Source organism: Solanum lycopersicum, chromosome 11, assembly GCF_036512215.1.
Source record: "Solanum lycopersicum chromosome 11, SLM_r2.1".
Taxonomy (NCBI): domain Eukaryota; kingdom Viridiplantae; phylum Streptophyta; class Magnoliopsida; order Solanales; family Solanaceae; genus Solanum; species Solanum lycopersicum.
Window position 1 is genome coordinate 61,664,139 of NC_090810.1, and position 22,882 is coordinate 61,687,020.

Sequence of the window (22,882 nt, forward strand, 5' to 3'; positions counted from 1 at the left end):
CTTTGTTAGTGAAAACAAAACGAACATTATATTATATAACTCATGAATCCACTCAACACAATATATTTCTATTCTATAACCATAGTAAGTATCTATTCTTTTATAGTGATATAATTTAAAGTATGAGTGCAACGATGAACATGATATTAAAGAAAAGCAAAGAAGAAGACTCAGTGGAGAATTTTGCGATGGCAAATTGTGTAGATATAGCAAAGAGGAACGAGTTATTAGGACGTTCATCTAAACATAATTATGAGTGCAAAAAATGTAAGAAACGATTTGTATCATTTCAAGCACTTGGTGGACATGCAACAAGTCACAAGAATAAGCTCAACATGATGATGAGTACGAACAACGAATCATTACATAAAAAAAAACATGAATGTTCTATTTGTGGTAAACAGTTTGATACCGGACAAGCCTTAGGAGGACACATGAGAAAACATCGCAATGAATTGAATCAAATCGAGCAGAATAATAAGAAGATTAAATTGGAAGAGAGTACTAAAACAACTTTGAATTTGGATTTGAATTTGAGCATATGGGAATGAGCTAATTGTAACCCATTATATACAGATTGTGGAAATTTAGTTATAGGACAAAGATATAGTACAATTTATTGTTTTTTTCTTATCTACAAATTTGTAATGTAAGTATTAATTTATCTATTAAGGATATGTCTACAATATAACATGGTTATGTTGGTCTAACAATTACTTTATAAAACTTTCTTTTACGTTGTTTTTGGTCTTTTTGGCTTGTTAATCTATATATGCTCAAAACTATAAATCGGATCTACTTCTCTTTGTCCTAAGTTTCATTAGAATGTGTGAGTTGATATGAATGTTTTGAACTTTCTTATAAGTTGTGATGTATCTAAATAGTTGGCATTTTAATATGTTGTTGGAGGTGTAGTTATTTCTACTAGTCTATTGCGATAAGTTGGGGTGAAAAAAATTGAATTGAAAATCGAAAAAAGAAAAATCATTAGTGGTTTGGTTTTACTTGATCGGTATAGAAAAAAATTAAATTAAAATCAAATTATCCGACATTATGTATATTTAAAATTTATTTTATACATAAAAGTATTTACTTTAATATAATTTTCAAGTATTTCTTATATTTTTCATAATCTTAATCTTTTGCGTAACAAATTATCTTTTGTTTAAGACTTAAAATTTTGAATGGTCCAATAAAGATTATAATTCATAAATATTAGTAACAAACTCTAATAAGCTCAAATCAAAACGAATGCTAACAAAAAAAATCAATTCAATAATAATATTGAATGTTTAATTATCTAAATCAATGCTGTTGAATGCCTTGAATCGGACCCGCTACAAACAGAAAGGACGGGGGTCTCGCTGCCCGGTCAGCGAGTCGGGGGGTCCAGGGGGGCGACGCGCCCCCTGGCCTGGGGGTCCGGGGGGGCGGAGACGCCCCCGGCCCGACGGTATACAATGTTGTTGTATTGGGCCCTTAATTTTCTGTTGATTCTGTATGTTGGGCCCAAGCCTGTTAGGGCGTAGCTTAGCACTATATATAGATGCTATGGGAAACCCTATTCTGTAATTCTGTTTTTGCCTCTCCATAATAAAACTGCTCCCTCTCTTCCCGTGGACGTAGCCAATTTATTGGTGAACCACGTAAATCTGTTGTCTTGTTTTTCGCGTTTATATTTTCTCGTATTATCTCAAATTCCGCACAACAAATGCAAAATTGAAGAACAAACTACATAACCTAATTTCAGTTTTTCTTCAATTTTCAGTCATGTAATATAATTACTACTTATTAGACTCTTTTTTCTTTTCATGATTTAGTACTTTTAAATTATGAGATTTTTTTTTTTTTTAATTTTATTAGTTTGATTTGGTTTTAAAATTCGACAATTATAGTTTTAAATTATGAGATTTACCCACGAAAATACCGTAGCCACTTTAATTACCGTATCCAAATCCTAAATAGATTAGGAAACTAAGATAAAAGAAGAATCACTTTAATCCCTTTATTATAGTAGTCCAAATCCTAAAAAGATTAGGACTAAGATTTATTTTTTTAAAAAAAAACTACTTTAATTCTTTTTTTTTCTTCTTTTAGATATGTTTTGTTTTGGAGAAATTATTATATTGATTAGGTTTTAGAGAAACGCATTAAGGCGCAACATAACTAGCCATGGCCTCTTTATCAAGAATGAAGACTACGTACGCCTATAGAAATTTGATCTAATTGTGGTGGTGGTGTTAAAACCACACAAAAGCTATCATTAAGGCTTCTGCTTCTTTTAGGGACAATATTGCAGTAAAATGGTTTAATATTTTATTTTATTTAGGTACTACTTTTTTCACCAACCAAGAAACTTTTACTAACATAAAATTTAGTCTAAAAACACACACATATGTCCTTTTCACCAAGCTACGTACGTATGCGCATGCGTTTGTTGCAGACTCCAGCCATTACATTATCAATTCATATATTCGATTTACTTTTATTGATTCGCTATGTTTTAAAAAACTAGTATTTTTCTGTTATAATGTAGTATTTTTAAAATATTAATTTATGTGATATAATTTGATTTGACACAAAATTTAAGTAGTCTGTGCTATGTACGGGCCCAATAATATATATGAAATATTTGAGATATATTTTTTATTAAAAAAACCATTATAAATCAGTTGGTCCAAACTTTTCTCTAAAAATTCTAAAAGAGAATTTGTGATATTTTCAATTCGTGTTTATGAGCATGAGTTAAAATTTCCTTTAAATTTATATGTGTTGTCATAATTTTTTTTTTTTGAATTCATTCACGTTTTTAGTGTTTTAATTTTGTGCTTGAATATCAATTGGATCGATTCTATTTAATTGGATTTTGTATTATAAGACTAAATATAAAATAAAGAAGTAGTAAAAGATTAGCATCCATCGGATATAGGTCGAGTCAATTGTTTAAAATTGAGTTTATATTTATTAAATTAAAATAAAAAATATCATAAATAGTTTCCATAGGAAGTTGAATTTTCCGTCATATGTGATTTTTGTGTAAGTTGGACAAGGTTTTATCATTTTTGTGTTAGAAACATAATCAAGTGATTTTGACAGATAACAAAGAATCATAATTATATGATTATTTATGAAGTTTATCCCTACTTTTACTTAATTAAAAGTCTTGATCTTAAACTCTAAAAATTAAAAAAAATTATATATCAATTATTTTCTTTAATATATATAAACTTTAGGCGATATGTATCTGAATTAATTTTCTGTTTAAAATAATGTCACGAAAACCGCAACACAAATAATAAACTAGTTGTATCATATATCCTACCGCCAAGCAAAATTTGACTCCATCACAATTTATGTCATTTTCATTCATGAATTTGACTCCTACAAAACGATTTGTGAAAGGAATACTCGTAGCACTAAACCATGTTGCATTGTTTTTTCTCTTCCAACTTGTGTACAAACACATTGCTTTCATAACTCTCACCAACCGAGAAACTAATATTCGTTTCGTCCCATTTTAATTAGATGAAATCGTCTTATTTGATATGATATTTAATAAGAAAAAAACTATTTTTGAAATTTGTAGAGTTTAAAACAAATTTTACTTATTTATGTTATGGTAAATTATTTCGTTAAAGGTGAAAAAAGTTTAATTATTTTTAGCTATAATAAGATAACATTCTTTTCAAAACAGATTAAAAAGAAATAACATACTTGAGAATCATTTGTTGTGAGGTATAAGATATAATAATTTTAGAATAAAATACAGGATTACTATATCAGATGTTTGGTTTAAAGTAATAGATAACCCTTTGATTATTTATCCCATCATTTCCGTTATAGTAATTGAATAAGTCATATACATGACCGAATAATTTGTTCCAATCAAACGAGTCCCGAGTAATATAAAATTAGTCTTAAAAAGCACACTGTCCTTTTCACGATGCTACGTATGCACGTGTTTTTCTTTTTTCAACCCCTTTATTTGGTCAACCATACACATATGAAAGATGTTGGAAGTGTTCTAGAAACCTCAAAGAAGCCAACATTATTTTACTTTTCTTGTCTCTTTTTAATTGCACATTTTCTTTGACTCACTTAACCAACAAGGAATATTCAGACACACGCAAAAAAGTCAAGATACAAACTTATATATATATATATGAAGCAACACTAACCAATTAAGTGTATCATATTATTCTTCAGCTTCTAACTTCAATTATTTCTTTCAAAGTACTTCTAAATTTGATATCTTTGTAATATGACATCTATGAAAAGAAGCAGAGATGAGAATATGCAAATTGAAGTAGAGGCCATGGCTAATTGCGCTTTAATGCTTTTGTCTCGTTTTAATAACAACACTTCATCATCATCAGATCATCATCACATTAATGATTTTGAATGCAAGACTTGCAATAAACGCTTCCCATCTTTCCAAGCCTTAGGCGGTCATCGTGCAAGTCATAATAAAAAGCCAAGATTAATGGGAGAGTTTCTTGTTGAAACCAACAAAAAGAATAAGATGCATAAATGTTCTATTTGTGGTGTGGAGTTTTCTTTAGGTCAAGCATTGGGAGGGCACATGAGGCGTCATCGCGATGAAATTAATAAAACGATAATACCAGTGTTGACCAAGTCCAATAGCAGCAAGAGGATTTTTTGTTTGGATTTAAACTTAACCCCTCGTGATGATAATGTTGTTGATTTCAAGTTATCGCCAATTGCATCTCCTGTTCTGAGAATTTTTATTTAATTACTCCATTATATATTCTTGTAAGATTAATTAGAAGAAGAAGCTGTAATACTTCAGTTGTTAATTCATTCATTAGTTCATCCCCTTTATATATTGCAGTAAATCGTAATTAGTTTACGGAATATATATATAATCAAAATTCTCTAAGGCATGACATGAGATGACATTCAGGTCAAATTTGATTTTTTCGCTAATTATTTGACATAGGATAACACTTATTTGAATTTCGAGATTATTTTTATGCAAAAATTTATACGAACATCCGTTAAGACCTTATCTGTGGAGTCGGTTGTCACCACAGTCAAATTAGCACATTTTCAAGGTTAGACGAGCAGCAGAGCAGGTAAACCCCTTATTTTTCAGATTTTAATATGCTATAGTCCACCATCTTTTTCTGGTCATTCGGAATTTTGAGATCATTTTTGCCAAAAATTTACATGGACGTCCGTTAAGACCTTATCTATGGTGTCGGTTGGTCACCACGGCCAAATTAGCACATTTTCAATGTCAAACAAGCCCTAAAGCGGGTAAACCCTTTATTTGCCAATTTTCGTGTGCTATAGTCCACCATCTTTTTTGGTTATCCAGAATTTCGCAATCATTTTTGCCAAAAATTTACATAGACGATTCTTAAGACCCTACCTATTGAGTCGGTTGGTACCACGGTCAAAACGATCCATTTTCAAGTTCAAACGAGCCCCATGTAAGCCCCCCACTTTGTCGATTTTGGTGTGCTATAGTCCACCAACTTTTTTGGTCATCCGGAATCCCGAGATCATTTTTGCCAAGAATTTATACAGATGTCTATTAAGATCTTATTAAAGGACTCGGTTGGTCACCACGGCCAAAACGATCCATTTTCAAGATCAAACGAGCCTAGAACAGTTTAGCCCCTCATTTTGCCAATTTTCGTGTGCGATAGTCCACCATCTTTATTTGTGATCCGAAATTTTGACGTCATTTTTGCTTTCATGGACGTCCATTAAGACCTTAGTTATAGATCTAGTCGGCCCTAACAATGAAAACGGTCCATTTTTAAGTTCAAACGAGCTCCGGAGTGGGTAAACCTCCCCTCTCATTTTACCGATTTTCGTGTGCTATAGTTCACCATCTTTTTTGGTGATCCGAAATTTCGACGTCATTTTTTCAAATTTTTTCATGGACAATTGTTAAGACCTTAGCTATGGAGCCAGTTGGCCCTGAAGGCCAAAACGACCTATTTTCAAGGTAAAACAAGCCCCAGAGCATATAAACCTTCTATTTTTACCGATTTTATGTGTGCTATAGTCAATGGATTTTCGGTGATTTAGAATTCCGACGTCATTATTTTTCAAAAAAATTTCATGGATGTCTATTAATACCTTAGCTGTAAACCTAGTTGGTTCAGATTGCCAAAACGATCTATTTTTAAGGTCAAACGAGCCTCAAAGCAGGTAAATCTCCCTTTTTGTTGATTTTCGTGTGTTATAGTCCATGTATTTTTTATCATCCAGAATTTCAACGTCTTTTTTGCTGAAAATTTTCATGCACGTCCATTAAAACCTTACATATGAACTAGTTGGCCTTGATAGCAAAAATGGTGACTTTTTATTTTTCGATTCTTTTTTAAAAATCTATCCAAACGAGCTCTAAATGGAAAGTAATAGGAGGATGGCAAATGAGATGATATCAAATTGTCTTTTTTTTTTTTTTATGTTGTAAAAACTTAAACAATATATTTTTAAAATATAATTAAATACACTATATCAAATATCATTGCATTCGTCACCATCACCAACCTAAAAATAAGTACTATTACACTGTTGCTGCTAGTTAATTAGTGCTAATTAAGGAATTAGCACTAAACCATGTTGGTTGGTCTTTAGGTCTCAACTTGTGTGTTCCAAGTCACTGCTTTCATCACCAAGAAAGTACTTAGTTCAAATGGCACAATTTGTCCTTTACAAATCGCTACGCCATGTGTTTTCAGCAGCCCCTCATAATGTCAATCTTAATAGTCTTTTTAAATTAGATGTCATATTTTATATTCAAAATTTAAATTATTTGTATTTGAGTTCATATTATAAAATATATTTGTAAAAGAAAATTCATAATTTTATATTTATTATTCATTTATTTTATAAGAAAACATAATTTATAATTGATATTAATTATTACTCTAATCAACCTTTAAAACATTTATGTTGGATATAATCACTGTTCTCATCAACCAAATTTATTGTTGATATTATTATTCTTACCAACTTTTGAATAATTTTTAATATCGGACCTCACCAATCACATTTGGAGTTGATATTATTATCTTACCAACCTTTTAAATTATTTACATCGAGGTGTGTGAAAAGATCAACAAATATTTTAAAGATAACTTTATGATTGTGGTAGAGCGTCCGCTCCTACTTGGAAGTGTTGTAGAAAGCTCAAAGAAGGCAACAATACATTAATTTTCCGCTCACATGAAATGACCTGAAATATTCCTTTTAACGCGTTACCACATAGAGTACCCTACCTACCCCTCACTTAAAATCATTTGATTCCTTTTTCACTAGTAAACTACTATTCCGTTGAAATATTTTAATAATTTTTTATAAGATTAACGAGCAATTTATATTTAATAAGGGTGATATCTATTTTTATTTGTCATGATTCTTTTTTAAAGTCAAACGATAAAAATTTTAATTAACATTTTATGATATATTTTTTTAAGATATTGATATTTAAACTTTTTGTTTAAAATATCAAATTGATATAATTTAATTTAACTTTAAAAATTAGTCAAATTAACTTTTAAAAGACGCCACATGATAAATAAAAATAAATAGAAAAAATAATTATTTTTTGTCTAAAATCAAACAGTATAGTTAAACAGATAAAAGTATCGATCTCTAGTATTTCTTTGACTCACTTAACCTAAAGTCAAACATTTTATAAAGAATAATGTGATGCACGTTTTTTAAAAAACACGCCAAGCTTGTCTTATCTCTTGGTATAAATTTGAAGCAAAGAGAAACCAAATGTGTATCCTATTCTTCACTTCAAATTTCAAAAACAACTTTAATTTGTGTCGTCTTTCTTGATAATATGAAAAGAAGCAGAGAAGAGAATATGCAAATTGAAGCAGAGGCCATGGCTCACTGCGCCTTAATGCTTTTGTCTCGTTTCAACAACAACACTTGTTCATCGTCATCATCAGATCATCATCATCATATTAATGATTTTGAATGCAAGACTTGCAATAAACGCTTCCCATCTTTCCAAGCCTTAGGCGGTCACCGTGCAAGTCATAATAAAAAGCCACGATTAATGGGAGAGTTTCTTGTTGAAACCAACAAAAAGAATAATAAGATACATAAATGTTCTATTTGTGGTGTGGAGTTTTCTTTAGGTCAAGCATTGGGAGGGCACATGCGGCGTCATCGCGATGAAATTAATAAAACGATAATACCAGTGTTGACCAAGTCCAATAGCAGCAAGAGGATTTTTTGTTTGGACTTAAACTTAACCCCTCGTGATGATAATGTTGTTGATTTCAAGTTATCGCCAATTGCATCTCCTGTTCTGAGAATCTTTATTTAGTTACTCCATTATATATTCTTGTAGGATTAATTAGAAGAAGAAGCTGTAATACTTCATTGGTTAATTCATTCATTAGTTCATCCCCTTTATATATTGCAATAAATCGTAATTAGTGTACGGAATATATATACACTTAATTATTAGTATTTTTTTTTTTTTAACATACATAGATATTTGAAGTTGTCATAAAAAAAGAATAATGCATGTGACTAGTAATGTGTCATGAAAACAATAAACAATTAGCAATATATATATATACAAGTAATAAGTGGTGTCATGTTTAGAAGAGGCATACATGGAGAAACAGAATTCCTTACGCCGCCACCGAAGCGGCGCAGAGTACCCAACTTCCGGTCAACTAACGGCGTCTTCCTCGGCGATTACTCCGTACAGACCTTTGTCCTCAAGGTTTAAGTTACCCCCTGGTTGGGGTATTGAACAAGTGCTTCGCTCGAGTGGCGATCGAGTTGACAGAGTACACTTTTCTACTTTCAACTTAATTCGCTATTCATTTCTCACTAGTTATTATTTTCTTAGTTGGTGAAAAGGTTAAGTAGTAAATTCATATTCTGTTTTAATCAGATTGTGAATCATTTATTCCAAAGTGGAGCTAAATTTGAGTAGATGTTCACTTTCAATCATTTGAAACTAACGTTATTTTAAAGGTTTAGTGTTGCTTGAGATATGTTAGGGTTTAGAATGCTTTGCATTTTAGTGACTCTAGCGAATGCATAGGAGGAAGGATTACAGAAGCATGTATGTATAGGAGCCGAAAGAGCTCAACTCACTTAATTTTAGAGAAAGCAAAATCTGTTGTCATGGAATTGGAATATAATAGTGGACAAATGTCCCTGGGGAACGAAACTTACATGGTAGTATAGCTGACATGTAAGAGAGAGATATGAATGAATATGACATCTTTAGGACTTTTTCTCTCAGGTTATGCCGTGCGTGCGTGCGTGATCAATGTATCTCTACTTTGACGCGTCGATTTTGACCTTCAATTTTACAAGTCTATCACTGTTTTAGATCATTTCTGGTGCAAATAAACATAGACAGCAGAGGATCAATGATGAGTCCTTGCTACTATAATTACAGATATGGCATTCAATTCCAGATTTCTAACCTAATGTCATTGGTGGAAACCTAACGCTGAGCATCTGTGTTTACACAATGTGTAGATATCAACACCTCAAAAGATTAAAGCTGATTTTTGGATTGGAAATTTGTAACCTTTTGAGTGACCTATACATGGTTGGCCACCTTCATTCAGTTCGATGTGATGGAGCTAAATTTTTTTCCTATCCATGTGTCGGATTAATTATTAATTATATAAATGCCAATTATGTTTTAAAGCATCATACTCGTTAGCACATACATTATATTTTCATGCAGTACTACTATGAGCCTGGGACTGGACAAAAGTTCAGATCATTGAGAGATGTCGAGCGACGATTGAACGGTGAAATATTTGCTCCTAGAAACAGGGCATCGGGAGTGAGAAACTATCCTAAGGCAAGTTAAAGAATTGAATATTTCACAAAGATTTAGTAATATCGCTAGTTTGATGATGCCTGAGTATGAAATTCCTCTTTTTTTTTTTACTTGGTGTATTTATCTGTTCTGGTCATACACGGAGTATTCGTCTTTCACAGAGTTCTCTGTCTCGGAAGATGGTCATCTGCGATGGGAAGGTACTGCACTTTGGCTCTGAGATCTTTTACATAACTACTTCTTGTGGATGGTATGTGTTGAATCATTATTTAAGTAATATATTTTCGTTAAACTTTATTTACATTTTTTTTTCTTGTGTTTTTTTATCTTGGGGTCGGGACAAGGGCAGCTGGAAGAAGAGGGTCATATTGTTGCTCTTCTTCTCCCTATTGTTCTTGTAATTGAAAATTGTCAAAAAACAATATACTTGTTTTTTCAGAAGAAAACGAATTATGCTAATTCGTGTGGGGAACTTCTAGTCATTTAACCTACTAAAAAGTAACTCTGAAAAAATATAGTCCAAATTTTCGGTCTAATGTTGGTTAGTAAGATTCTGAATCTTCTCCTAGTAATTGCAACAGCAATCTCAAGCTTTTAGTGTAGTGAAGGCCTTGGGAACTTTGAAGTCTGTGCAGAATACCAATTTCTCACTGTTATCGTCGTTTTGTTATGATTTTAAAAACTTTAATCATCACATGATGGTGCCTTTAGGCAAGGTGAAAGATGTATTCTGAATCAAATAGGAAACTTGATAGTTGTCATTGGATTAAATTTCAGATCGTTAGAATGGATGAAGAGCAGTTGAATGAATGGGCAATTGTGCCGTCAACAAGAGCAGCCACCTTACCCTATGACCTTCCTGATGGTTGGGTGATAGAAGAGGTACCACGTACAGACGGAAGCAGCATGGTGGATAAGGTACGATCTCATGTCCTTCAGTAGTGAATTTGTTTCATCTATCTACCTCTTGATATCAGCTGCTGTAATGTTTGCTCAAATTGGCCCAATCAGATGTGTCTAATAAATCGGGGTAATTTTTAGATCGGAAGTAACATCTCTGGCAGTTTGTGAAGTATAGTTTTCTTAGGTAAGAGAGCATTCCTCTAAGGGTGGATAGCGGATGGTGAGGCAGGGTTGGAGTAGAATTATCCTAAAACTTTGAACTCTTCTCATAAGCTTTTCCTAAACATTGTAGAACATGTCTCGTGATTGAGATTCATTGATATGTGCTTCATTTTGCACGTTTGAGAGAGTGCTATTTGAGCATGCTCTTGCTTTTTACGCAATTATCAGGAGAATTACTATCTGTGACAGGCATTAGGTGCATTAGTAATTACCTTGCTGATCTCATATAATCGACATTGGCGGACCAGTCGTGGGGTGCACCCTGACCCTAGTGTTGTCAATTGATGCCACTTTGTCAAAATGTTATTTTACTAAATATGTATGTATTGAAAACAAGCAAAATGAAAATATCGGGTGTAAATTAGAAAAATGACACCGCATGTCAATATAGTAACTAATTTATGTGTTCACTTTTTAAATGTTCACACTGTTTACGAAATATTCTGCGTAAGCCACTGTGGAGAACTAGATTAGATTTTACAACCTTGCTAGAAATCTAAGTGAATTATTTTAGTTTATAGGACTGTATAATCCATCACATGTGGGCACAACATCATAGTTCCATCCTTAAAACCCTGACGGATGTGCTAAGACCTTCTCCACACCGTGTGGAAGGACCACATATGAGGTAGGGGTAAGGTCTGATACACTCCACCCTCTCCGAACCCCACTTTGTGAGACTACACAGGGTATGTTGTTGTTCTGTGTTTCATCTATTAACATGCTGTTCTTGTTCGTTTGGGATATTATTTCAACGACTACTCCGTTTCTCCTTTTCCTTGTTATGGAAAGTGCCTCTCTGATGAAATTGTAAACTTTTTTTTTTGGTCCTCGTGTGCAGTATTACTATGAACCAGGTAGTGGACAAAAATTTAGATCCAGGATAGCGGCACAAAGATACTTGGCTCAAATGAGAGAAAATGTTCCTTTGTCCGCTACTCTAGAAGAATTGAAAGAGAATAAACCACTGTCCAAGATGTTTAAGTTGTACCATCATGCAAAGGTGAGCTAATATCATGAAGGGCAATATAAGCATGACATTTATTTTCTTTTGATGTCAAGAATATGTCTGCTTATTTGCCTTTGTAGAAATCTCTTCCATGTAAGAGGAACATCGTTACAGAGAATTCGGACAATTCATCGTTTCTTTCTCCACCAGCAAAAGTAAATTGGGTTCTTTCTAGTCCTAAAGGGGATGCTTGGAATCCTGTGATTTCTGGAACACCTATTCCTGATTCACTAAAACAACAATGGACTAAAAGATTCAAGTTGTTCATGAATGACGAGAACCTGAATGCAGAAAAGTCAGACTAGAAAGGTAAGTGAAAGCACTAAAGCTTCAACTCTTCTATACTCCCTTTCATATACTATATATGTATATTTCCTCTGGAGGTAACGTTTCCCAACAAACATGTGGAAGCGCACCTGAACACAGCTCTCTGCATTTGTTTTCTTATCCTCCTTGCAGGCACTAAACGGAGAGAATGCAGTTGTTTACGCTTCAAGAAAGCTCGGACTGCTTCTGACCTATGAGAATTGGATGCTGAATCTTGTACATACTAACATTATGCAACTCCTTAATCACTTTGCTGTTTAACCACTGTAGAGAATCTGTTGTCCTGTTTATTCTGTGTTTGTTCATGTGTTGTATAACAATTCGACAACTTTTTTCTTATGGTACATGTTCAAGTACGGATGTACAATTAAAGTTTGTCAGTTAAAGGCAGTATAGCAGCATTTAGTATATATCCTGATAAAAACTTGCTCAAGAAAAGAGTTTCGCACTCTTACAACGCCAGCACACCTGTTAAAACTCTCTTCGGTACTACAAATCGAGCTTCCTAAAGAGGTGCTTTCTGGACTCGATTCACGTCTGCTCTAATGTGATAAAACACTCCGATTTAGAGTTAAGCCAACGGTAGGAACAACTCAAAGTTGCTAACTGTGAAAGTTACCAAGAATTTGGGCAACCCTTGGCACCATTCATAGCACAAGTTAAACAAAATGCTAAATATTGAAAGTTACCAAGAATTTGGATAACAAAAGACTCTATGCTTAAATAAGGAAACTGTCCACCCATGATGTCTTATTTCCATGTTATATCTCAAAGTCTACTCTAATCAAACTTATAATACAAAACATAGAAATCAAATGCCTACAAATCTTTGAAAATACTCTCTATCTGTCATCAAATAGATAGCTTATGCTATTCACTCACCAAGAAGCATTCACATCATTTAAGAATGTCATCTTCCAGATAAGTGGAGGGACAGATTGTCCCTCAAAACTGAAGCAGTCTTGTCGACAGATTTACAGACCTCTTGCCGGTATCCCGGGTCATGAAGATGAGATGATAGAGGCAACTCATCCAAGACATCATCTTCCATGTCAATAACAATGTTGTGAAGAATGCAGCATACAAGGATAAACCTTGGTAGCTTGTGCTTGTCAGGTCTCCACATCATTCCATGAATCATTTTCCAGACATCTTTCAGCCTAGCTAAGGCCCTCTGTGCCACTATACGAGTTGCTAAATGCCTTTTATTGAAGTCAGCTTTAGATTCTGAAAGTTCTTTGTCTTGATAAGGAGTTAAAAGCCAAGGTAGCAAGGCATAACCAGAATCACCAACGATATATTCCCGTAGTTCTGTTTCTTCAGACAGCTTCATCTTGTTTCCATTCAACCTCTCTCCTTTCTCGCAGAGTTTAAATAATGTTGAGCTCTGAAGCACTGAATTCTCGTTCAGCTTTCCTGGCAATCCTGTGACAACATCACGGAACCTCATATCAGGGTCAACAACTGCTTGCAGGACCATGCTGTGGTTCTTATTTTGATCGAGCCATACGTCAGCTGTCTGCTCAGAGGAAGATAACATCATTGTGATGTGTGTAGCATCAATTGCACCACAACAGTTTGGAAGTCCTTGAATTCTTTCAAACTTGGACTTTATTGCTGTCATATCCTCTTCTGTTGAAGGCCACCGTATGTGGTGAAGCCCCTTTTCCTCAATAGCCTCTATAAAGCGCCAAGTTACTTGAGATACTGTCGAGTGGTGTGCACCAAACGAGTCGCCCACTGAAATTAGAGAATTACCTGAGCTCAGCCTCCTCATAGCTAACGCTACTTGCTCATGCAAAGACATGGGCTTGCCACTTGAAAACACATAGTGGGCTGATTTTGCCTGCATGTGTTCCTCTGCAAGGGAACATATGTAGTCAAAAGTTCTTCTAGACATCTTGAAAACAGATTGGAACTCATCCAAACCCTTTGACGGAGAAACATTTCCTGCAGAAAAAAGATAAATTTATCAACTACAGTAATCAAATTTCAACCTGCAAGACCATCCAATTCACTTGCAATCAATCACAATCATGAAATGAGAGTCACAATACTTGGATAGAATGTCAATTTCACTCCGCCAAAATTTGTACTTAAAGCAATTTATGACTCAGTGTAACGAGCAGCCAATGGACTTTGCTACTAATTCGGAGATGGAGGGGGGGGGGGGGGGGGGTTGTTACAGGGGAGCATCCAAGAAAAGATACTAGAGATTACAAATTGTCAAGCAAGTTAAAACAAGTAAAGTAATCGTATTTTCTGTTAATACAACTTTCATGCAAATATATACCTGAAAAAATAATTTAAAAAGTAAGAATCACAAAGTTGAGTACATCGAACAGCTACATGTTAAAATTAAGCAAATTCGCTCAGTAAATCATATTACTTCATGTGGAATCCTCATTTTTCCTGAATTGACCGATGGTTATAAGGGATCACATTTGGTAGGTAGGATGTATTAGAAAATCTAATACATGTCTTAGTTATGACGTTATTAATCTTTGTAGGTTTCCAGTCTTTGTATAACTAATACACACCCTATTCAGTATTACAGAGTGTATAACTAATACATGGAAAATCATAGTATTAGTTATACAAGGTGTATTAATACATGGTTAAGCATGGTTAAAGACAAAAATGACCTTAATACACCAAATCAAACAATGGATAAGAAATAATTCCAGCATAACTAATACACTTTATTTCAGTACTATTCGTATACGCTCTACCAAACAATCACTAGTAGTTTGAAACTATAATACTTTCACTGCTTGCACGAATTAGTTGTTAAAACTATAATCTTTGGTACATTTTAGTTAGGCAAGTAAAAAAGATAGTTTCTAAAGCTTCCATTATGGATCAAACTGTTCATCATTTATCAAAGCAATCACAATATCGATCAACAGATGCATTTTATATGGCATTTTATGTCAACTTGGATATTTTCATGCTCTTTCTCATCATATACGTGCTCCACAAGAAACATACATATTATTTTTCTTCTTGACTTAAAAAAAAAAGTACTCAACAAGGTAGAGTCAAAATTGTAGGCCAATCCCATTTCTCACATAAGTTGATAGATGTTCAGAGATCTGAAGCTAGTTCTTCAGAACTTCATAACTAATTTAAATGAACGAGGGATTTCTATCTCTACCTTGCTTTGCTATATTCGAGTGAAGTAACATATGAAAAATCAAGACAATAAAAGAACACCAATTATCAAGGAACAATAAATACTATTCTCTTGATCATTTCTTTGAACGTTTTCTTTTGCTTTCCAACTCTCTCTGTGACTAGGAACGCCTTTGTAAATTGTTTGTTTTCTTTGCTCAATTTTTAACTACGAACTTAGAACCATCTATCACTTAAAACTGGAAAGAGTAAAACAGAATACTATTCAAGATATTGTGACTTTTGTATTTCTTGAGTAGATTAATAGTTTAATTAAGAACCAATATAAAAAACCTATCTCCAGTCACTCTATAAATTAAACCTTCTACTGATAGTATCGAAAACAAGGGGTTTTCACAAAGTTTATTACTTTGCCGCAAGTCTATCACCTCCTACACAGTTAGGCTTGAAATTTGAGCTTCATATGTATTGCTCACGTGGTTCAGAACAAAATATAATTGTTTCCTTTGCTGTCAATTATGGGACACCATCTTATGGCAGTTCAAGCTACAAAATAACCAAATAGTATGACTAATTGTGCCCTCAAGCATAGGAGACAGCAACGGAAATACTGAAGAAATAAACAAAAATAAGCAAACGTGCTTCATAAATAAGATATGGTAATAGTGATTTCCAAAAGAATTACTCCCTTTGTCACAATTTAAGTGTCTTACTTTCCTCGTTGTATGTTTTCCAATTCCAACATTCTAAATAGCAATTTTATACCACAAGACTAAAAGGCACACGTCTTCAATTTAGGACCACAAGATTCAAAAGTCTCCTTCTATTTCTTAAACTCCGTACCTAGTCAAACAAAGACACTTAAATTGGGACGGGGTGCGTATTTAATAGCACATTTATGGGGTTCGAAGGACCTCCAGGATTCTGTTGATCACTTGTGAATGTAATAATTTTTAGAAAAAAGAAAAAAATTATTGCCATTATCTTTTTTTATGGATAAAGACGGGCTCCTTATGTATGTGTCTGATGCATCCTCTACTGCTCCACCAGTGATCCTATGGAGTTGATGAAGGGTGTGTTTGGTACGAAGTAAAATGTTTTTCATGAAAATAAGTGGGTTTCTTATTTTCTTGTGTTTGCTACATAAGTAAAAAAATATTATCCTAAAAACATTTTAATAATCTAAACAAATACCAAGGGAAGTGAAATGGGGTAGGGGTGGTGTGGTGGGGATGGGGGCTATGGGGTGGGGGTGAAGATGAAGTGTACTGTTGAAGGGTGTGAAAGACACAATCAATATTGTCACTTGTAGAACTTGTTTTCCTACTTCCGAGAAGTCATTTTCCTCATTTTTAAGAAACTTGTTTTCTTAGGAAAAATATTTTCCAATTTTTTTGACCAATTGGAAAACATTTTCCGGACCATACCAAACATACACGAAGAAGTTAACATCAGAAATCAATTCTCTGTCAACTTTTTGCACCAAGTAACTTGTGGTATATCAACCATTACTTATGCCACTAGACTTAAAATAGACAAAGATATACATGCTGAAAGAGCTAAGAGGCATTTCCAAATTGGTCTTGTTCTCCTAAGCTAGAATATCTTATTGTCTTCCACTCTGAACATCTCATTTACAGATTCAACAGTTTTTATGACTCTAAATCTTCTTGAATATCATCATAATATCCATTCTGAAAGCAATGACATATGCACCATAATAGATTCTAGAAATATCTTTCTGTGATAACCTTTATACGAAGAATGACGGCAGCAAAAACGGCATTTACTGCTGCAAATCCTTAATATCATCTATTGCCTAGTAAAATAATTAGCATATATATGCTTCAGCTACATCTTTACAGTAAGAATGAGTAGAGAAACCTCTGTGAGCACTGGCCTTTGCTTTGGCAAATCCATCAATTCTCCTCTTAATCATCATTCACAACTTAGTACAGAAAATGCCTTGTAAATTTCATACTTCCCAATTATGTTGCTTGGGAGTCGGGATTCTCCTAAAATGCAGCCAGGCCTGTGTCGGATCCTCCAAAAGGTTCTCCTCTTGGTGGATCTGACATGCACCCAGTGGCATTTTTGAAGAGTCCAAGCAGCACAGCTTTCCAAAACTGTCAAATGTTAACTGATCTTTAGAGAATTCATAGATGCTCAACATTCGTGGCAAGGACCAATTTTTGAAAAGCTAAAAGTAAACTGATCTACCACAGGGAGTTGCTTTTATCCAAGTACTTCTAGAGTACAAAATCGCCAAGTATGAGGAGCTTAAACTAACTAAAAATTATCCTCACAGTACATAATGGTAGGAGCTAGAACATATGTGGAATCAGCTTATAAATCTATCCGAGTTCCATTCTCATTTCACTGAAAACTCCATCAATTCTAACTCATTCAGAATTTGAAACATACAGGCCTAATGGCTTCACCGAGAACTGTTTTTATGTGCAAAGCATTCACCCAAGTACCATTTCTTCAACAACTGAGAGGAACAAAACTAGCCTAACAAGAGGATCGCCACGCTAATCCACTGAAAGTGAGAAAATAATATCATTCTCTAAAGATAGGAATACTTGAACCATTTAATTGCACGGTTAACTGACAGACCACATCTTAGTTCAAAGTAAGAAACTGATGGCAAACAAAGAATGTTCCTAACTTCCATTTTCTCAGCTTATTTATCATTATGTTGAACATCTGGACAACCTTGCCAGACTTGAATAGCTCCTTTGGTCTGAGTACTTCAGCAAAATGTGTCCCTTAGATACATCCTTAATTGAATTTGATATATCCTAACCCAATCTCTTGATCAAGCCAGGTTCACTGAGTTCTTGGCTTCAATTTAGAATGGAAACTTAAAATCCATAAGACAACTTAAAGGTAGATGCCAAACTAGAGACTGCTAAAAGGGAATGAATAAGAACTTTTGGCCATACTTCAACATTTTTTCTTTAAAAAATTATAAGAAAACAATTTCCTCTTATAGCCTTTAATACAAAACATGATTTTCAACCAGCATGGGGAAGAACCCGAGAAGTAGACGCATGAACAAGAATATAGTAGCCGAGCTAGGATGTTAAAGAGAAAGACAATGATAATTTGCTCATCAATTATCACCAGTTATCAGTAGATGTTAGCCAAAGATAACAGATGCAAAATTTACGGGCAGATGAATCTCACATCAGAATCTCAAGCAAGCTAAATATTGTACATGGTTCTGTAAGGGATGACAGATGAAGTAAAGATTAGCATATTGGTTATAATTTGGTCGAAGTAACAAAAGGCTGTTTTCCTTTGTAGCATTATGGAGATGGAAAGGTAAGGAATCCAGAAGCTTCATTGGAGGTATTCGTGCACGTGGAACTTTGTCAATAGGTGGAAAATCACAGGTAAGAATCCTGAAGGTATAGACAGGAAATAACATGTCAGTAACTGCTCAAGCAGATAGAAACTCTAGCAGCCACACACTTACAGAGACAAAACACTTGCGAATTTCATTTTTGGCTCTACAAGAGTAATTGTTGGACAGCTGGTTCAATTTAACTATTTAAGGCTAGTTCAGACATGGCGTAGTTCCAGATTACTGAGGACATGACCTAAGATAGGAGGTTGTGGAGGGAACGGATTAGGCTAGGAGGTTAGTTGGTAGTACTGAGTTTCTTGCTATCCGTCCATACCAGTAATTGTAGTAGTCGTAGTATTGCTACTGTAGTTTCTTGTCCTTCGATTTCTGCAACTATCTATTGTTTTTTCTTTTACTTCATTAATCATATTATTTTGTTGCAGTTGTTGTTCATAAAGCTTTATTATGCTTTCACTTCTGTTTCTTCTTTTTCTTGACTGTTTTTCCTTGAAACGGACCCTCTACCTCTGCGATAGGGGTAAGGTCTGTGTACACTCTACCATCCCCAGATTCCAATATGTGGGACTACACTGGTATGTTGTTGTTGTAGTGAAATACTCATCTTTATTGTCTAGGCTAATAACTTGGATAACATAAATAACCTAAAAAGATCTCTTTTTTTTGTTTGTTTTTGGTTGACAGATTGTTTCGAATTCTCAAAACCTTCTAAGTATATTCTCCAGCTTTTCACAGTACTAGCTCTAGATAAAAGAAACAACATATCAACCAAAAGAAAAAAATTAACTTTAGCTGTAAATCAGGAGCCCTAGGTTATCACAGTATCCTACTTCATGAATACCAAAAATGGACTATCTTGAAACCGAAGAACCAACACTTCATAGTTGATACACCGGTCCTCACATGATAAAGGCAAAAGGATCCTGAGTAAAAACTGTAAAGTAAAACATAACGTTGAAACAAAGCAACCTTCATTGAAAAAAGAACGACACAGCGTATAATATGAATTTAAACAAAAATCTCCTCTCTAACTTGGAATTTTTAGCAATGTGCATCCTACCTGCACTTGCACAGTGCTCACATTGTTGATTAAACATATGAAGATCTTCAAATGCTATTTTTAATAGTAACAAAAAAAAAATCATTATATTCCTCCGAACTCCTGTTAGCAGTCATATCAAAGAACACATTGTCAGGTCTAAACTCATCTCAAATGGCACTCTATCTTAAGTCTACCTCGAACAAGTTCACTGCATATACTCCTAATCCATACAATCTTAATCATAAAAAAATGAACTTCAGTGAAAAATAGGAAAATCAAGAGGCCAACACCAGTAAGAACTTATACTCCAGACCTTGTAAAACCATCGAACACATCTCCAAATCCGAGTCATTAGTGTTACAAGTGTATAACAATTTAGCCAATTCTGCCTCCTTTTTTTCTCTCTCTCACATTTGGTAACTTAATGAATCAGTGAATTAGGTCAACCATAGCATTGGAAATTCGTAAACAAATGCAAATTAGGGATCTTTAGTTCAAAATTTGCAGCACATTGATAGAACATAAGCATGTAACATCAACGAGAGATAACGAAAAACACGAATTTAACCATCCACAAATCGAAATTCCTAAGAGGATGATAGAAAATGATGCTAGGGGAATTTAAAAACTTAAAAAGACAAACTTTATTCAACACAAACATAAGAAAAGATAATAATTTTACCAGCAACTCTTTTAGATAACATCTCCCACCAATCAGCAGAACCATTCTCTGAAGACCCAGAAGCTAAAGAATCCTTTTCAACTTTCTTCTCTACCTTCCTCTTCTTTTTATGCCCTCTAACAGGACCCATCACTCAATTGAATCAAAACCCACAAATCCCACTTGCTTCAAATAACCAAAATCACAACAACTCCATTGAAATTCAAACATCACACAAACCCCATTTCTTGAAACAAAACCAAAAACAAAAAGATCATAATCATAATCATATTCAAGATATAAAAAAAACATGCAAAGCTACATATGCAATAAAAATTTCACTCACCCCATTTTTTGATGCCATTGCTATGTGCTTTTGTTGAGTGGTATCCTTGGAATGTTTCAAAGCATGCAAAGTGCATAAGAAAGTGTTGGGTTTGCATAAATAAAAAGAGTATATATAGAACAAGAAAAGAAAAGAGAAATTAATGTAACAACAATAGAGAGAGTATTTGGTTTAGTTATTTCCTTAAAAAGACAATGTGACAGACATGAAATCGGTGGAAACTGTATTTACAATGGTCAATACTCATAGATTTCAGAGAGCAAAAAAACTTTAGCGTAAATTGGATTCGAAGGAGAAAATAAAGGTTTTAGTCAAGTTGTCGATATTTACCGATTTTACAATTCTTTACTACATCCATAATCTAGATTAAGGGGTAATTTTGACAAAAATGATATTATAGATTTTATTTCGTATAACACATAAACTTATTTTTTAATTTAATATCACTAGATATCTATGTCCTCTAACTATATTTGAGTAAGAAGTATATAATAAAATTATCATTAAGTTGAAAAGTAGACACGTGTTCTACTTATAACAGATTTTCTATGAATGACGTGTGCATCTCATGTGTAGAATGTGCGTGTTTACTTGTTCAATTCATTACAGTCTAAATATTTACTTGTGTACACAAAGTCGAATGATGGTTGAGGTGAAGTTAAATAATATGTTTTTGTATTGTATCTTTTAATTTTTTTTTATTTTTCTTTTTGTTGAAATGTAAATGAATAAAAATATTTATATTATTTTATATGTATTAAAATCAGAGTCAATTAGAGGTGTAAATCACCATTAATATTAACGTATTTGGTATCTTCAAACGCTTGAGAATTTCTTTATTTAATTTCTTTTTTTCTTCTTGTTGATCAATATTTTACACGTGTTCAAATACTAATATCACAAATCAATAAAACGCTTTTATATGATTGACTTGGGAAAAGAAGAATTTGTTTGTGATGAGGGAATATGGGATGCTAAAATAAGCTTTAGATTGTAAAATGTGAAGATTCACTTAATTTAAATGATTTGTAAGTATTGAAAAAATTGATTTTTAAAGAGTGTTAAGTTAAGAGGCATATTTGAGATTGTATATTAATAGTTGTATATAAAAGTATTTTGTATATAAATTGATGACTCTTTTTTTTTAAAATAATAAAAAAGGACAAACACGTGTCATTAAAAGACTTTACTAAAATAAAAAAATGCACTATAAAAAACAGAGAAAAATAGAATTGGCAATTGATAAAATCTTAATACAAATCATTAGACAATAATTAAAATCAACGGTTATCCATAATTCCTCATCTGAGATTTGTTGTAAAGAGAATCAAGTTAACTCTAAAATAGGAATATTTTGAGCATCTATTAATTATAAACCACTATTATAATAGAAAGATTTGTATACTTAAAAGAATCTCTCAAACTAAATATATTTTTCTAAAAAAACATTTTTAGTGGATTTATGGCTAGAATTGACGGTGAACTAATTTGTTTTGGGTAAAACATATTAGTAATATGACAATATCCTAATTGTATCTACACATATAACCTGCTACTAGACAAAGAATTGTAATATAATTGGCTCGGAGAAAAAAGAACTTAACCAAGATAAAGGCACATATTAAATATGAAATAAATAAACGTTTTAACTTAAAATAGTAAAATGAAACACTTCATATTAATCAAACAATTTTAGAGTATTATAATTTTTTTTTTGCATTTACAATATATTAGGCCAAGAGGTATATTTGAGATCGTATATTATTTTCACCAAATAATATTCGAAAAAATCCCTTTTAACTGGTGGCTCAGCCACTGGCTAATTGGTTGTATATATGTGACTTGCCTTGTTATATTATAAAAAAGAAATTGTGATATTGATCAACCTTAGATTCCCCGCTATCGGATCTATTCATCCACGAAAAGTGATAAAGTTCCATACTAGTCAATTCAACATTGAAAATAGGGTTCAACTTTTTTTTTCGCAAATGTCTAATTCTCAGCTAGGAAAATGGACATATATTTTTGAACTATCGTAAAT

General features: G+C 33.3%; 4 protein-coding genes across 6 annotated transcripts; 3 read left to right on the plus strand and 1 right to left on the minus strand.

Annotated features, from left to right (window-relative positions):
* The first annotated feature begins 4,165 nt into the window (after positions 1-4,165).
* Positions 4,166-4,930, plus strand: LOC101261885 (zinc finger protein ZAT11-like). Its single transcript, XM_010315247.4, has one exon. It carries the CDS (start codon positions 4,262-4,264, stop codon positions 4,751-4,753), a length of 492 nt encoding a protein of 163 aa, XP_010313549.2. The 5' UTR covers positions 4,166-4,261; the 3' UTR covers positions 4,754-4,930.
* A 2,775-nt stretch (positions 4,931-7,705) lies between these two features.
* On the plus strand, positions 7,706-8,475 carry LOC138339491 (zinc finger protein ZAT11-like; the record flags this gene model as incomplete). Its single annotated transcript, XM_069291095.1, has 1 exon — positions 7,706-8,475. A coding segment is annotated over one exon (624 nt), but the record flags the coding sequence as incomplete, so codon positions are not given.
* Positions 8,476-8,510: 35 nt separating this feature from the next.
* Positions 8,511-12,694, plus strand: LOC101267579 (methyl-CpG-binding domain-containing protein 7). Of its 3 annotated transcripts, none has more exons than XR_011212597.1 (7): positions 8,511-8,804; positions 9,725-9,844; positions 9,985-10,023; positions 10,601-10,741; positions 11,790-11,951; positions 12,011-12,266; positions 12,417-12,694. XR_011212597.1 is itself a non-coding variant. In XM_004251407.4 (7 exons), the coding sequence occupies exons 1-6, from the start codon at positions 8,625-8,627 to the stop codon at positions 12,260-12,262; spliced, it is 867 nt and encodes a 288-aa protein (XP_004251455.2). In that variant the 5' UTR covers positions 8,511-8,624; the 3' UTR covers positions 12,263-12,266; positions 12,417-12,694. The 3 variants fall into 3 exon arrangements, 2 of the variants coding, with proteins under 2 accessions (XP_004251455.2, XP_069147837.1); XM_004251407.4 differs by having other exon boundaries at positions 12,038-12,266; XM_069291736.1 differs by having other exon boundaries at positions 8,616-8,804; positions 9,269-9,844; positions 12,038-12,266.
* Positions 12,695-12,979: 285 nt separating this feature from the next.
* LOC101262179 (protein ALP1-like) lies at positions 12,980-21,101 on the minus strand. The gene is made up of 3 exons (XM_010315249.4): positions 20,842-21,101; positions 20,517-20,742; positions 12,980-14,234 (listed from the first exon to the last, which is right to left on the minus strand). Exons 2-3 carry the CDS (start codon positions 20,644-20,646, stop codon positions 13,195-13,197), a joined length of 1,170 nt encoding a protein of 389 aa, XP_010313551.2. The 5' UTR covers positions 20,647-20,742; positions 20,842-21,101; the 3' UTR covers positions 12,980-13,194.
* Positions 21,102-22,882: the final 1,781 nt, after the last annotated feature.

Excerpts from the sequence above, each read along its gene's own strand:
- LOC101261885 (XM_010315247.4), top strand. The coding sequence starts at position 4,262 with ATGACATCTATGAAAAGAAGCAGAGATGAGAATATGCAAATTGAAGTA.
- LOC101267579 (XM_004251407.4), top strand. The coding sequence starts at position 8,625 with ATGGAGAAACAGAATTCCTTACGCCGCCACCGAAGCGGCGCAGAGTAC. Across the intron at positions 9,845-9,984 it reads GAGTGAGAAACTATCCTAAG|AGTTCTCTGTCTCGGAAGAT; the intron begins GCAAGTTAAAGA and ends CGTCTTTCACAG. Across the intron at positions 10,024-10,600 it reads TGGTCATCTGCGATGGGAAG|ATCGTTAGAATGGATGAAGA; the intron begins GTACTGCACTTT and ends ATTAAATTTCAG.
- LOC101262179 (XM_010315249.4), bottom strand. The coding sequence starts at position 20,646 with ATGGGTCCTGTTAGAGGGCATAAAAAGAAGAGGAAGGTAGAGAAGAAA. Across the intron at positions 14,235-20,516 it reads GTTATCTAAAAGAGTTGCTG|GAAATGTTTCTCCGTCAAAG; the intron begins GTAAAATTATTA and ends TTTTTTCTGCAG.